The 17,220-nt window shown below is 46.2% G+C and overlaps 1 protein-coding gene across 2 annotated transcripts in view; it reads left to right on the top strand.

Moving 5' to 3' along the window:
* Positions 1 to 17,220, top strand: part of LOC129820988 (mannosyl-oligosaccharide 1,2-alpha-mannosidase IB) — a 128,106-nt gene that overhangs the window by 43,429 nt on the left and 67,457 nt on the right. For both annotated transcript variants that reach the window (XM_055878176.1, XM_055878177.1), the window contains exon 5: positions 11,869 to 11,965. In XM_055878176.1, coding sequence (XP_055734151.1) covers positions 11,869 to 11,965 — 97 coding nt within the window. The remainder of the gene's footprint in view (positions 1 to 11,868; positions 11,966 to 17,220) is intronic.

Genomic DNA, 17,220 nt, shown 5'->3' with positions numbered 1-17,220 from the left:
ATTCCTGAACCCACCTCTTGTTGTGCTTCCACATTCATTCATTGTGACTGGGTCTGAAACCACGATGAGTGTTCTAGGTGGCTATATCGGTGTGAGAGCACCATATGTTACAATGGAGCAGCAGCTGTATTATCTTATTTGTTAGGACCCGATGCTAAGAGCTGTGTAAGGGACCTATCTGAGCTACTTTACTGTCTCCTTTTAAAATCAATTTGTCACCCTGGGTGTCATGAATGTATTTACAGTGGAGCGCAGATCTGTCACATTTTCACGGCCATTGTGTATCTTGTGAAGGGCCGTCCTTTAGAGCAGATAGGATCCGTTCGAGGGGGGAGGATGGAGGGAGGTTTATAAATCAGGTTGACTCGAGGTTATCCAGGGCAGCACAATCATAACTCCAGATGCAGTTTCCCAAACCTCCAAAGCACTGCAGCTCCCCTCGCCTTTCAAGCTAAGCTGATTTTTAAACAATGGCAGTAGCCTAGAAGAAATGGTCCTGCTCCCGCAGCAGCACTGTGACTCCCATGGATTTATGAATATTTGGCATCAGGTGGGACTTACAGGGTGCGGTGGTGGGGAGTAGCTTCTGCTGTATGAATCACCTGGTGGTGATGGTTGAGGGCAGGCTGTGTCCTGACAGACCCGGGCGGGACATAGGTGCCTGGTGGGCCAGAGTTTGGCTGTCATTGTGAAGGTCAGAGCAGAGCTCCTAGTGGGCAATGTTTCCCAGAACGGGAGACAGGAAGGCAGAGAGAGAGCACTGGCCAGCCGCACTGCGGACCTCTCAGTTTATAGGCTGTCCACCCACGTCCCTGTCCTCCTCCCCTGGCCTGAGTTATGCAGGAACAGGAAATAGTCCAGTAAACAACCGCTTCTGGTCTAACCTGTGGGTGGGGGTGCAACTCAGATTGTTAGACATCATTCAACAGGTAGGTCCTGTTTACATTTACATTTAAGTCATTTAGCAGACGCTCTTATCCAGAGCGACTTACAAGTACATACATTCATACTTTTTTGTACTGGCCCCCCGTGGGAATCGAACCCACAACCCTGGCGTTGCAAGCGCCATGCTCTACCAACTGAGCTACACGGGACTGTTCAGTCACACTGAGTCATACCCCCATCACCCTATCCATATCTGCTCTTGTTTCCATCTGTCTTGCTCTTGCAATCCCCCCTCTTTCTATCCTTCTTCCTCTGCTTTATCTGCTTGGATACTCTTTCTGTAGTGCTCTTTTTGTGTGCTTCTCACTTTCGGTCTCCCTCATCTCTCGCTTCCCTCTTTCTGTGCTTTGCGCCAGTCCTGGCCTTGCTTCTCCAAGAAGTGGTCCAAGAGAAGTGATTTACTCTAAAAGGATGTCACCCTCAAGGTTCTCTGCAATGTTGCGCTGTGGAAAAGTGATCAGCCGGGGAAATAATGTCTTCATGCAACGCGCCCAAGAGCTCAGCCCACAACAGGTAAAACATCAGATATTTAGAACAAAAGTCATATTACCAGAGCTCTCCGACTTGAAATGACAAGGTGACGTGTACTTTAAAGCACAGATGATGAAATCAACCTTTCCTTCCACATCAGTGTGTACATATATATCAGAACTGGTTATGAATCTGTCAGACATTCTCCAGAAATCTTAATAGAAAAATCTGCTGTTTTCATCAGCTCGAAGAGCTGGATAGATATACACTTCTCAGTGATGATGGATGGACAGAGAGGGTGGAGTCCGTTCCAAGCCAAGGTCGACGGTGGCATAGAAGGTGGCGTGATTAATACATCTGCAGAGGTGATATCTGCACCGCTCCATATTAAAATGAGAGATGAGAGCGCCCAATCGTCAATCTGCACTCATACCACATCAGGCCAAATCCTCTCTGGGCAGAGGGAGATGAGCTTATATTAACCTCCTCCTTGGTACTAAAGGCAGATGTTGGTCTACACCGTGATAGATAGTGGGTAGAAATTATTACATAATTATCCTGGTGTGGATATGAACATTGCTTATGTTGACAATGTCAGTGCAAGACCGCATAACCTCTGCTAGACAGACAAAGATAATGATGGTTATTAAATGGATGCTTTTATCCATTGTGACTTAGTTAACACAGGCTATATCCAGTATACACTGAGTGTACCAAACATTAGGATCACCTTCCTAATTTTGAATTGCACCCCATTTTGCCCTCAGAACAGCCACAATTTGTCCGTGCATGGACTCCACAAGGTGTCGAAAGCGGTCCACAAGGATGCTGGCCCATGTTGATGCAATACTTCCCACAGTTTTGTCATGTTGGCTGGATGTCCTTTAGGTGGTGGACCATTCTTGATACACACAGGAAACTGTTGAGTGAAAACCCCAGCAGCGTTACAGCTGTTGACATTCTCAAACCTGTGCGTGTGGCACCTACTACCATACCCCGTTCAAAGGCACTTAAATCTTTTGTCTTGCCCATTCACCCTCTGAATGGCACACATACACAATCCATGTCTCAAGGCTTCAAAATCTTTCTTTAACCAGTCTCCTCCCCTTCATCTACACTGATTGAAGTGAATTTAACAAGTGACATAAGGGATCATAGCTTTCACCTTGTCAGGCAATGTCGTGGAAAGGTCAAGTGTTCCTAATGTTTTGTACACTTAGTGTATGTGTCCCTTGTGTGAATCAAACCCACAAACTTGGTGTTGCAAGTTACCATTTTTAAAACCAACATAGCCAGAACCACAAGGTTGGCTGTGAGTTTCTTACACAGTTTGTGTGTTTGTCTTCATAATCTCTGTGGCGCGTGGGTTTCAGTTAACAGACACTGAGCACCCCACCGCAAGCTGTCATTTCCCTATGCTCCCCTCACCAAGCCCAGAGTTAGGCAGGCGGGATGGCTGCTAACCGACAAGCAGAACGCCTCCAACAGTCACTGGGAATAAAAGCCAAGAGTAGAGAAGTCCAATGGAGCACAAAATGAACATCAGGAGGATAAGGCAGGCACTGACTGAGGGAGACTGAGGGATCTCGATGTGGTCTGTTTAGCTACTAGACTGTTGGAGGGTGGCACTACCCAGGATAGTTTTTATAGTGTGATGGTGGGAGAGATATGGCATGGGGCTAGATAGAAGTTCAATGTTTGAAAAAAATTCTAACGTAAAAGGGCAGAACACAAACAATGCCACACATGAGGACGCCAGCGCGATTGATGCCGTTTCTCACGCCAACCGAAGCTTGATTTTGTTTTTTATTAGAAGCTTGTTTTATTAGCTGTTTTTCTAAGTTGAAATTGCCATCAAACTGAAAGACTTAATGTGTCGAAATATACATGTACGATTCCATTGCTGATCACCTGCTAATCTCCTACCTGGCGTTCTCTCCACCTCACTCCACTGTACCTGGATCCATCTCTGATGCCTAATTCCCAGGCTGAGCTCTGCTGGGACCGCAATAAATCAACTTGGCATTGGACCTGGACACTACAGCTATCGAGCTAGCTATGTGGATTACAGTTATATCGGCACTTGTGTACCTGTGGGCGAGTTTATCCCCTCCCCACTCCATGCCAATATCTTTTTCTACTCTGCTTCCATGGCTCTGCAGTATACACTCCCCGAGCGCTGCAAACTTCACAGCCTCTGCAGCGCAGTTTATGCACAAATACAGGACTCGGGTCTTCTGTGCCCCTCAAAAATCACGGGTGCTGCCCATAAATGTCTTGCACTGCCATCAGAATGGAATTCCCTCAGTCTGGTCTAACCGAGCTAAAGCCTCCACTCGCCGTCGAGGGGCAAATCTGTCAAACCGGCGCTCTATCCCTCGCTCCAAAGCGGGAGCCACCCAATCTCCAATAAAACATTTATTGTCAATTACTTTATTTGTGAAACCAGCTTGGACTTCCTATGTTTTAACTGAGACATGGCACAGGAAGGAGGAAAAATGCCTGTTAAACAAAGGTGCTCCCCGGGGCTACACGTACATTGATCAGGCACGTACAGATGGCCGCAGGGAAGGAGCAGCCTGAAAATTACTCTACTTCCCCTTTCTGATTTACACGTCGTTTGAGTGCATTGCATTCCACCACAAAGCCTCAGTATCCAAGTCATGTATTACACCCTGACAATATATCCTTCATTAATTCATGACTTTTCTGAACATTGGCAGTTTCTACCCAAGATGTTGATTTTAACATCTGTGTTGATAACCCACAGTGCCCCCTTGTTGTCTACTTTTGTAACCTCCTGGACTGCCTGAATTTAGAACAGCATGTTGATGTTTCTTCCCACCCATGGCCATGCATTAGATCTTGTCATCACATACAAGCTTGCCATCTCTGACCTCACTGTGCTTTAAATGGGGTGTTACAAAATCAACTGGGAAATGGCCTTGTCCATCCCAAATCCTCCCCCCAAATGGAAAAACATCCGGTCCGTCAACATCCCCTGGAGTCCGTTAGAGGTTGACACAGGAGTGAAAATTAATTCCTGTCTTTTTTTTTTTTTTTTTCCTGAATTGTCCTGATCCCGCAACAGTTATACAGCTATAACCCCGTAACTTTCCTTTCTCTTCCTGATAATCACTCTCCTCCCGTGCTCATTTTTGCGTGTAGAAATATGTAGACTTATTGTGTTTAAGAACTATTGAAATGTATTTCAGTAAAGCAATTTGCGACTGTGGTAGTCTTCCCTATTTTAGTTAAATGTGTAGGCCTAAATCACTCTGGATAAGAGCGTATTCTAAATGACCTAAACGTACAGTGCCTCCAAAGTATTCAGACCCCTTGACTTTTTCCACATTTTGTAACGTTACAGCCTTATTCAAAAATGTATAAAAATAAATAAAAATCCCTCAGATCTACACACAATACCCCATAATGACAAAGCAAAAACAGGTTTTAGACATTTTTGCAAATGTAGTTCAAATTAAATACGTAAATCACATTTACGCAAGTATTCAGAACCTTTACTCAGTACTTTGTTGAAACACCTTTGGCAGCGATTACAGCCTTGAGTCTTCTTGGGTATGACGCTATAAGCTTGGCACATGTATTTGAAGAGTTTCTCCCATTCTTCTCTTCACATCCTCACAAGTTTTGCCAGGATGGATGGGGAGCGTCGCTGCACAGCTATTTTCAGGTCTCTTGAGATGTTCAAGTCCGGGCTCTGGCTTGGCCACTCAAGGACATTCAGAGTCTTGTCCCGAAGCCACTCCTGTGCTGTCTTGGCTGTGTGCTTAGGGTCGTTGTCCTGTTGGAAGGTGAACCTTCGCCCCAGGTCCTGAGTGGCTTCCGTCTGGCCACTGTTAAAAGGCGTTGCAAAGATGGTTGTCCTTCTCGGAAAGTTCTCCCAACTCCACAGAGGCACACGTGGTCATGTGTGTGTGTAGTTGTGTGGGTGTGTAGTCGTGTGTGTGTGTGTGTGCCGGGTTGTGTAGTCGTGTGTGTGTGTGTGTGTGTGCCGGGTTGTGTAGTCGTGTGTGTGTGTGCCGGGTTGTGTAGTCGTGTGTGCCGGGTTGTGTAGTCGTGTGTGTGTGTGCCGGGTTGTGTAGTCGTGTGTGCCGGGTTGTGTAGTCGCGTGTGTGTGTGCCGGGTTGTGTAGTCGTGTGTGTGTGTGCCGGGTTGTGTAGTCGTTTGTGTGTGTGTGCCGGGTTGTGTAGTCGTGTGTGTGTGTGTGTGCCGGGTTGTGTAGTCGTGTGTGTGTGTGTGCCGGGTTGTGTAGTCGTGTGTGTGTGTGTGCCGGGTTGTGTAGTCGTGTGTGTGTGTGTGCCGGGTTGTGTAGTCGTGTGTGTGTGTGTGTGCCGGGTTGTGTAGTCGTGTGTGTGTGTGTGTGCCGGGTTGTGTAGTCGTGTGTGTGTGTGTGTGCCGGGTTGTGTAGTCGTGTGTGTGTGCCGGGTTGTGTAGTCGTGTGTGTGTGTGTGCCGGGTTGTGTAGTCGTGTGTGTGTGTGCCGGGTTGTGTAGTCGTGTGTGTGTGTGCCGGGTTGTGTAGTCGTGTGTGTGTGTGCCGGGTTGTGTAGTCGTGTGTGTGTGTGCCGGGTTGTGTAGTCGTGTGTGTGTGTGCCGGGTTGTGTAGTCGTGTGTGTGTGTGCCGGGTTGTGTAGTCGTGTGTGTGTGTGCCGGGTTGTGTAGTCGTGTGTGTGTGTGCCGGGTTGTGTAGTCGTGTGTGTGTGTGCCGGGTTGTGTAGTCGTGTGTGTGTGTGCCGGGTTGTGTAGTCGTGTGTGTGTGTGCCGGGTTGTGTAGTCGTGTGTGTGTGTGTGTGCCGGGTTGTGTAGTCGTGTGTGTGTGTGTGTGCCGGGTTGTGTAGTCGTGTGTGTGTGTGTGTGTGTGCCGGGTTGTGTAGTCGTGTGTGTGTGTGTGTGTGTGCCGGGTTGTGTAGTCGTGTGTGTGTGTGTGTGTGCCGGGTTGTGTAGTCGTGTGTGTGTGTGTGTGTGTGTGTGCCGGGTTGTGTAGTCGTGTGTGTGTGTGTGTGCCGGGTTGTGTAGTCGTGTGTGTGTGTGTGTGTGCCGGGTTGTGTAGTCGTGTGTGTGTGTGTGTGTGTGCCGGGTTGTGTAGTCGTGTGTGTGTGTGTGTGTGCCGGGTTGTGTAGTCGTGTGTGTGTGTGTGTGCCGGGTTGTGTAGTCGTTTGTGTGTGTGTGTGCCGGGTTGTGTAGTCGTGTGTGTGTGTGTGTGCCGGGTTGTGTAGTCGTGTGTGTGTGTGTGTGCCGGGTTGTGTAGTCGTGTGTGTGTGTGTGTGCCGGGTTGTGTAGTCGTGTGTGTGTGTGTGTGTGCCGGGTTGTGTAGTCGTGTGTGTGTGTGTGTGTGTGTGCCGGGTTGTGTAGTCGTGTGTGTGTGTGTGTGCCAGGTTGTGTAGTCGTGTGTGTGTGTGTGTGCCGGGTTGTGTAGTCGTGTGTGTGTGTGTGTGTGCCGGGTTGTGTAGTCGTGTGTGTGTGTGTGTGCCGGGTTGTGTAGTCGTGTGTGTGTGTGTGCCGGGTTGTGTAGTCGTGTGTGTGTGTGTGTGTGCCGGGTTGTGTAGTCGTGTGTGTGTGTGTGTGTGCCGGGTTGTGTAGTCGTGTGTGTGTGTGCCGGGTTGTGTAGTCGTGTGTGTGTGTGCCGGGTTGTGTAGTCGTGTGTTGTTGTGTAGTCGTGTGCCGGGGTGTGTGGTTGTGTAGTCGTGTGCCGGGGTGTGTGGTTGTGTAGTCGTGTGCCGGGGTGTGTGGTTGTGTAGTCGTGTGCCGGGTTGTGTAGTCGTGTGTGTGTGTGCCGGGGTGTGTAGTCGTGTGTGTGTGCCGGGGTGTGTAGTCGTGTGTGTATGTGTGCCGGGGTGTGTAGTCGTGTGTGTATGTGTGCCGGGGTGTGTAGTCGTGTGTGTGTGCCGGGGTGTGTAGTCGTGCGTGTTTGTGTAGTCGTGGGCGGGTGTGTCGTCGGGCGGGTGTGTGTGTAGTCGTTTGTGCGTGCGGGCGTGTAGTCCTGAATGTGCGGGCGTGTAGTCGTTTGTGTGTAGTTGCGCGGGTACTTCTGGGCGTGTAGTCGCGCATGTTTGTCCTGGTCTGGCCCGGTGGACTCTTTGGCTGGGGTCTTTTGCGGGCGTTCATCTGACACTGCCTGGTATAGGGGTCCTGGATGGCAGGGAGCTCGGCCCCAGTGTTGTACTGGACCGTCCGCACCACCCTCTGTAACACTTTGCAGTCGGATGCCAAGCAGCCAAGTGGTGGTGATGCCAGTGAAGATGCTCTGTGGTGCAGCTGTAGAACTTTTTGAGGAACGAAGGAAACATGCCATATCTTTTCAGCCTTCTGAGGGGGAAGAGGCGTTGTCGTGTCTTCACGACTGTTGGGTGTGTGTACACCATGTTAATTCTTTATTGACATGGACACCGAGGAACTTTAAGCTCTCGACCCGCTCCACCACAGCCAGTCAGACTCCTTGCAGTCCCAAAGACACGCCTAAAAACAATGCGTGCCCAAGCATTCTGCTGTCTCGGCTCCCGGCTCTGGAACGAGCTCCCTCCCCACCTCTGCATGCCCCAGACCACTAGAAATGTTGTTACTTAGAGTATAAATATCAAGTCTCTCACATCGTGTATTTCGAGAGAGGATCAAGTCTCTTAACGCAGCGATGTCCCTGCCCCACTAGTGCTAGTCTGCCATGAGGAACCACTGAGTCCAGGCTGCATCACCACTTATGCTGGGCAGAAGTGAACACAATAGAATAATGCCACACGGCATGTAGAAATTTTGAAATTGCCCATTACTGTTCCCAAAACACTACAATGCAAGAAGATACCGGTGGAGGTTAACCTTCCTTGCTAGCGTACAGCAGAAGTCAACATCAATTCACTACCCTAGTACCTTGTTTGTGATAATATGCAAACCATAACGCAAAATATTGCTGAGTACAAAGCTGATTGTCACCAAAAACTGTTTATTCACTTCATCTCCTCCACCTCACGTCTATCCCAGTCAAGATCATCTTTGCTCAAGCCTCAAACCGACTTTGTGTGAATGACGTCAGTGGTCTTAGACAGCGCACACTTTTATAATGTAAAACATTGCTTCATCTTTGCAAACTTGACATCTGTGGCATTGTGTTGTGACAAAAGTGCACATTTTAAAGTGGCCTTATAAAGTGGCCTTGTGTAATGATCATGCTCTCTAATCAGCTTCTTGATATGCCACACCTGTCAGGTGGATGGATTATCATGACATAGTGTAAAATGCTCGCTAACAGTGATGTAAACAAATTTGTGCACAAAATATGAGAGAAATAATATTTTGGAATATTTCTGGGATATTTTATTTCAGCTCATGAAACATGGGACCAGCACTTTACATGTTACGTTTATATTTTTGTTCAGTGTAGTTAGATTTGTTTTGTTTTTTAAGTCAAATTGATTGTCAAATTGATTGTCTAATTGATTAAATGAATGCATACATAAAAAAAGTCAAAGGAACTCAAAAGATCTGTCTGGATGAAGTGCCATTATGTGTCTTTGTCTGATGGATTCTGGGTGCTAACTCCTTAACTTGGGATAGGGTTAATTATCAGTTATTGAAATATTGAGTGCTTAGGTTTAGAGGGTCTACACCAGAAGTTAATGGTTATCTGTAGGAGGAAGGTATATGGTGTGTGCATTTAAGCTTGGAATGTACTGAGTGTAGGGAAAGCGATCACATGTGGTAGGCATTGATAACGGGAGAGAGCCATGGACTAGTGATGAAGGGGGTCGAGGTCAGGTCACTTTAAGGGAGAAAAAAGTTTATGGCCGTATCACTTATCTTTACTGCTAGGCAGGAAACTACAATGTTTGTTCAGATGTGTAGGAGGAGACCACATAGGAGAAAGGGTTAAATATCAGTGCTTGTGTTTTATTTATTTTTTATTTTACCGTTATTTTACCAGGTAAGTTGACTGAGAACATGTTCTCATTTGCAGCAACGACCTGGGGAATAGTTACAGGGGAGAGGAGGGGGATGAATGAGCCAATTGTAAACTGGGGATTATTAGGTGACCATGATGGTTTGAGGGCCAGATTGGGAATTTAGCCAGGACACCGGGGTTAACACCCCTACTCTTACGATAAGTGCCATGGGATCTTTAATGACCTCAGAGAGTCAGGACACCCGTTTAACGTCCCATCCGAAAGACGGCACCCTACACAGGGCAGTGTCCCCAATCACTGCCCTGGGGCATTGGGATATTTTTTTTAGACCAGAGGAAAGAGTGCCTCCTACTGGCCCTCCAACACCACTTCCAGCAGCATCTGGTCTCCCATCCAGGGACTGACCAGGACCAACCCTGCTTAGCTTCAGAAGCAAGCCAGCAGTGGTATGCAGGGTGGTATGCTGTGTGAACAATGTCTGTCTAATGCAGCTGTATTAATCCTCTGGGAAGAATAAACTTGGCTGAGTTTTTACTCTGAAAATTAGAATCTAACAGCTAATACGCCTTTTTTTGCCGTGTTATCAATTTGGTATCAAGTGTTGTGATTCTTAACCTGGTATCGAATTCAGAATTCTGGTATCGTGACACCACTAGTTAGTAGAAGAGAAGAGTCCGCAAATACAAGTTCATTTATTGTGATATTGTTTAAGCATGATGAGACATAGTTATAGTTTAAACCTTGTCATACTTAACACAGCTGGGAGCATAGCTAGCACTGTAATATTGCAGAGTGCAGAATCTCCCACTATTTGCTGATGAGCATTATTCCTCTCGCTCATGTTGTGATTTGTAAATCCCTCAGTACTCCCATGGTCTCCGTGAAGAAGTTGAGGCACAGCTAAGCTGGTGAAGAATGTGAACGTGTGAGAGCTGAAACCAGACAGAAACAGAGCCAACCAAAACCCTATCAAATATAAACACTTGCCATGCCACATGAGTTAACACATTACTCTCCTGGCCTGCATCCTAAATGGCTTTACGGTGCACTACTTTTGATCTGGGCTCATAGGGTCCACTATATAGGAAATAGGGAGCCGTATCTGTATGTCTTCAGTGAACCTGACATTCAATATGTGCTCAGGGAGGTAACCTAACCTGTAGGCGCAACGTCTGTTGGAACGTACCATACATTCACACATGAAGGGAGAATTTTTCATTGGCTATTGAATTTTAGATCCGACTCCGTACTACAGAAGTGACGACAGTCAATTTATTGAATGGGATTTTAGGCTTTGAAGTGAGTGTCATGTTCATGAAATGTCCCATCAGTGTAGAATTTGAATATTCTGTTTTTGTACGTCCTATATTCCTCAACATATGGGCCAATCATAATTTGATAAACCGGCCAATTGGACATCTACCTGGTCGTTGGGAGCCAATGGTTAAGTGGCTTTGTCCTGGTGTGTAAATGTAATTTATAATCTCCTGCATGTGGAGACTGTGTGCGTCATGGAACGTCACCAAGCCAAGAACACAAAACTCCCGGTTTTATTGGCTTGGCTCCCTCCCTCGCCCTGGTCTTGCTGTGAGGAGAGCTGGCTATGGCTCGTACAGGAGGAAAAGCTGTCCTGGTTTTTAGACTGCTGCCATGACCGGCAGACAGAGAAGGACCAGGTGACGAAATGCTCTCCTCTGGGATAGCTGATCCCATCAGACTAGGGTGATGATTAATAAGACAAAGGGAAATTGGAAGTAGTGAGAATGCAGTAGAGCTTTGGGAAAGAGTGACTCTCTGACAGTCAGTAGTGTTGTCATCACAGTTTCCCTTAGTGATGCTGACGAGAGATGCACATCCGTCTCCCATGTCAAAACTTGTCTCACGATTCTGTCTCTTTCGCTCTTATCCTGCTCGCCCTCTTTATTCTCTGTTTATTCTCAGTCCAGCTCTTACGGCTCCTCTTTTAAAGGTCATGTTAAGAATAAAGCAGTGTTTTTATCCACAAACGTTTAGTCAGTGCTTCCAGACAGCCAAGGAAAACAAAGCTTAAGAGAGAGAAGGAGCCCCACGGCTACAATTTAACAATGTCTGAAGAGGAGTTACACGGCACGCATAACACACATGCACACACACACGCACAGTGTCGTGTCCTGTCCACCCAGCCTTGTGGTGAGGGACCTGCTGGGCAGTGACCTAGCAACCGAGTGACAGAACAACAGACAGGGTTAAGGCCACACCAGGGGCTGGGGCTCGGGGGGGGGGGGGGGGGAATTGAGTGGAGGTGGGGGCTGAAGGGGCACAGGAATGTCTCTCTTATTAGCATCATTGCCCAGAACAAAGGGCTAGGTATTGTGCCGCCCTCTCTCCTGGCGAGGCTGCAATGATAGTGAAAAAAAGCTAAAGGATTTATTTGACTGTGATAAGCCTGTTGGAATGGTCTCTTCAACTGGTGGTATTAACTCCATAGTTCAAGATGGGTTACTGTTTTTGTGTACCAGATGTTTTGTCTAAACCAGGCTGCTCGTATGTATGTTGTAGATGATGAAGCATGCGTGGGACAGCTACAGACAGTACGGATGGGGACACAACGAGCTGAAACCTCTCGCCAAGAAAGGACATTCCACCAATATCTTTGGTAAGTGTCATGTCGCTATTCACTACTACACGTACAGTACACACACACATTCACATTTCCTGTCCTTATACTCTGGTGTTTGGATGCATCATCCATGACCAGTGGGTCCCACCAAACCCAGTTTCTCACTCCACCAGTTTCTGCTTGAGTTGTTGCTGCTGTTAATGTTCAGCTCTGCAGCTACCTACTGCGGTAAAGTAGATCAGACAACTGCGGCAAATATTTTGCGTGTGTACTTTGTATGTATGTGTGAGCGCACTCATGCGGGTTCTGTGTGGAAAGTTTTAATATTCGGTGGAATCAAATTGTTTATAAGCTCTTGTGGTATTTGATGAGCTACTGTTAACCTTTCTAGGACACACGTTCCGCTAGCGGAACCCCCCCACAACATTCCGCTGAAAAGGCAGCGCGGGAAATTCAAAAATATATTTTTTAAATATATAACTTTCACACATTAACAAGTCCAATACAGCAAATGAAAGATAAACATCTTGTTAATCTACCCATCGTGTCCGATATTAAAAAAAAAAAAAAAAAAAAAAAAAAATGCTTTACATCGAAAACACAACATATGATTACGTTAGATCACCGCCAAGTCCAAAAAACACACAGCCATTTTCCCAGCCAAAGATAGGAGTCACAAAAAGCAGAAATAGAGATAAAATTAATCACAAACCTTTGATCTTCATCAGATGACACTCATAGGACATCATGTTACACAATACATGTATATTTTGTTCGATAATGTGCATATTTATATCCCAAAATCTTTACATTGGCGCCATGTTCAGAAATGCCTCCAAAATATCCGGAGAAATTGCAGAGAGCCACAACTAATAACAGAAATACTCATCATACACTTTGATGAAAGATACATGTTTTACATAGAATTAAAGATACACTTGTTCTTAATGCAACCGCTGTGTCAGATTTAAAAAAAACTTTACGGAAAAAGCACGCCATACAATAATCTGAGACGGCGCTCAGATACAAAAAACATTTCTCCGCCATGTTGGAGTCAACAGAAATACGTAATTACATCATAAATATTCCCTTACCTTTGATCTTCATCAGAATGCACTCCCAGGAATCCTAGTTCCACAATAAATTGTTGTTTTGTTTGATAATGTCAATTACTTATGTCCAAGTAGCTACTTTTGCTAGCATGTGTAGTACACATGTCCAAACGCTCATGCAGATCCATGCGAACTCGGACGAAAACTTAAAGTTATATTACAGGTCGAATAAACTGGTCAAACTAAGTAGAGAATCAATCTTCAGGATGTTGTTATCATACATATCCAATAACTTTCCAACCGGAGAATTCCTTTGTGTCTCTAGAAGTAATGGAAAGCAAGACAATGTCATTTGGAATGTGCGTCACCAGGAACTGGCAATCTGCCAGACCACTGACTGAAACACCTCCCATCCGGCCCCACATCACAGTACAGGCTTCATTCAACGTTCTACAGACTGTTGACATCTAGTGAAAGGCGTAGGAAGTGAAAACAAATCCATATCTTACTGGGATTTGAATAGGCGATGAGTTAAATCAACCAGCCTCAGAATTTCCACTTCCTGTTTGGAAGTTTGCCTGCCATATGAGTTCTGTTATACTCACAGACATAATTCAAACAGTTTTAGAAACTTCAGAGTGTTTTCTATCCAATATTAATAATATGCATATATTAGCATCTGGGTCAGAGTACGAGGCAGTTCACTCTGGGCACGATATTCATCCAAAGTGAAAATGCTGCCCCCTATCCCTAAAAAGTTAAATTGTAGATGAGCTGCAGTACTGTGGTCTGTCTCCTGGTTCTCTGAATTCCTAAATTCCTGTGAAATTCCTTCTATGCTCGCTTTGAGGCAAGCAACACTGAACCATGCATGAGAGAAGCAGCTGTTCCAGACGACTGTGATCTCGCTCTCCATAGCCGATGTGATAAGACCTTTAAACAGGGTAGATGAACAGATGGCAAAGGGGGATACCTAGTCAGTTGTACAACTGAAATGTGCCTTCGTGTTTAACCCAACCCCTCTGAATCATTGATGACCATGATGAATACGCAAAGCATGCGCTAACCCGCTAGCAGGTGTCTTCACTGACATTTTCAACCTGTCCCTGACCCAGTCTGTAATACCTACATGTTTCAAGCAGACCATATTCCCTGTGACAAAGAACAACAAGGTAACCTGTCTAAATCTCCCCATAGCACTCACATCTGTAGCCATGAAATGTTTGAAAGACTGGTCATGACTCACATCAACACCATCGTAGACACCCTGGAACCACTCCAATTCTCATACCGCCCCAACAGATCCACAGATGATGCAAACTCTATTGCACTCCACACTGCCCTCTCCCACCTGAACAAGAGGAACATGTGAAAATGCTGTTCATTGACTATACCTCAGCGTTCAACACCATAGTGCCCTCAAAGCTCATCACTAAGCTAAGGATCCTGGGACTAAACACCTTCCTCTGCAACTGGATCCTGATGGGCCACCCCCAGGTGGTGAGGGTAGGCAATACATCCGCTATGCTGACCCTTAACACAGGGGTCTCTCAGCGGTGTGTGTTTATTCCCCTCTTGTACTCCCTGTTCACTCACGACTCCAACAGCCATCATTACGTTTGCGTATGACACACGGGTTGAGAGCTTAAATTTCCTGTGTCCACATCACTAAGAGATTATCATGATCCTCACACACCAACACAGTCGTTAAGAAAGCACGGCAACGCCTCTACTCCTCAGGAGGCTGAAAAGATTTGGCATGTGCCCTCAGATCCTCAAATGTCTGTAGCTGCACCATTTGAGAGCATCTTGACTGGCAGCATCACCACTTGGTATGGCAACTGCTTGGCATCCGACCGCAAGGTGCTACAGAGGGTAGTGTGTACAGCCCAGTACATCACTGGAGTTAAGCTCTCTGCCATCCAGGACCTCTCTAGTATGCGGTGTCAGAGGAAGGCCCTAAAAATTGTCACTTCAGCCACCCAAGTCATAGACTGCTTGCTTTTCTGCCGCAAGGCAAGTGGTACCGATGCACCAAGTCTGGAACCAACAGGACCCTGAACAGCTTCTATCCTTCAAGCCATGAGACTGCTAAATAGTTAGTCTGGGTAGCTATGGGTTAAAAACCCTGAACAGTCATTCTGAAAACTACTTCTTCTCTCATGGCTAACTACCAGCAAGTTTGAAAAGACCGGCTGAGTCGCCTGGACTGACAGCTCTTTGGAATGCCTATGTCAAGCAACTTGGATGCAGTGCTGCAGTAAAATCATCTCAATGAAATTTGGTGATTCACAAAGCAACTCTAACAACATCGAAATTGCATCAATGAAATTAATTCATTTTTATACATCTCCCGTTTGGGATGTCTCTTGTGATGCAGTTCAATGCAGCGCTGACGGATGTTGGCTTGACAACTGCGTCAGATTTCAATGCCCCCCGCCTTTGTTCCATGCTAGCTGAGGACCTAGCTAGACAGTAACTAACACCAGACACAGATGAAAGGGGAAACAAGTATTTTTGACATAGATTAATTAGGTAAACTTGTAATTATATTTGCTGACACCCTGCGGTAAAATCTTGGCAACAGTAGAGTAGCTATAAACCACTGCCCTCTGCAAATACACCTTCTCCGATGTTGGTAACAAGGCAGTACTTATTTAAATTAGGTAAGAGAATATGTTACCATCGGTGTATTAATCCTCTAGAGTCGATTGACGCACCGGTGCATCAATCTAACTAACATAATACAAAAGTTTGTAAAAAACAACAACATTAGTTTAAGCTAGAGAGCTTTTTTTTTGCATTGGATGTCTCTCAATCCACCGCTGTCGCACTTCTGCATCTGCGGTGCAAGGTGGCAGAGCTAGAGTGGTGTTTGTCAGACCATGAGACATCCCGCAAGTCGGTCTCCTCACAAACATCTGTGGCGTCCGAATGGTTTGACCTACAAACTATTATGACCACTCTGTGTCCCACCTTTCTATATTCTATTACTTTGGTGGCTGGAGTCTTTGACATTTTTTAGGGCCTCATCAATCTATACACAATACCACATAATGAGAAAGCGAAAACAGGTATTTAAAATAAAATATTTACCTAAGTACTCAGACCCTTTGCTATGAGACTCGAAATTGAGCTCAGGTGCATCCTGTTTCCATTGATCATCCTTAATGTTTCTACAACTTGATTTGAGTCCACCTGTGGTAAATTAATTTGATTGGACATGATTTGGAAAGGCACACACTATAAAGTCCCACAGTTGACAGTGCATGTCAATTTAAAAACCAAGCTATGAGGTCGAATGAATTATCCGGAGAGCTTTGAGACAGGATTGTGTCGAGGCACAGATCTGGGAAAGGGTACCAAAAAATGTCTTCAGAATTAAAGGTCCCCAAGAACACAGTGGCCTCATTCTTAAATGGATGAAGTTTGGAACCACTTCTTACTAGAGCTGTCCGCCCAGCCAAACTGAGCCATCGGGGGAGAAGGGCCTTGGTCAGGGAGGTGACCAAGAACCAGATGGTCACTCTGACAGAGCTCTAGAGTTCCTCTGTGGAGATGGTTGTCGTTCTGGAAGGTTCATCCATCTCTGCAATACCACCAAATCACCCCTTCATGGTAGTGGCCAGAAGGAAGCCACTCCTCAGTTAAAGGCACATGACAGCCCGCTTGGAGTTTGCCAAAAGGCACCTAAGATTATCTGGTCTGATGAAACAAAGATTGAACTCTTTGGCCTACATCCCAAGTGTCACGTCTGGAGGAAACCTGGCACCATCCCTACGGTGAAGCATGGTGGTGATGGCAGCATCATGCTGTGGGGTTGTTTTTCAGCGGCAGGGACTGGGAGACTAGTCAGGATCGAGGTAAAGATGAACGGAGAAAAGTACCGTTATCCTTGATGAGAACCTGCTCAGGACCTCAGACTGGGGCGAAGGTTCACCTTGAACCCGATCAAACATCTCTGGAGTGACCTAAAAATAGCTGTGCAGCAACTCTCCCCATCCATCCTGACAGAGCATGAGCGATCTGCCGAGAAGAATGGGACAAACTACAGGTGTGCCAAGATTTTAGCGTCATATCCAAGCATACTCTAGGTTGTAATCGCTGCCAAAAGTGCTTCCCGAGTGGAGCAGCGATCTAAGGCACTACATCTCAGTGCAAGAGGCATCACTACAGTCCCTGGTTTGATTCCAGGTTGTATCACATCAGCCGTGATTGGGAGTCCCATAGGGCGGGGCA

This window comes from Salvelinus fontinalis, chromosome 23, assembly GCF_029448725.1.
Source record: "Salvelinus fontinalis isolate EN_2023a chromosome 23, ASM2944872v1, whole genome shotgun sequence".
NCBI lineage: Eukaryota > Metazoa > Chordata > Actinopteri > Salmoniformes > Salmonidae > Salvelinus > Salvelinus fontinalis.
Note: the sequence above shows the minus strand (reverse complement) of the source record. Positions and strands in the feature narration are given on the sequence as shown.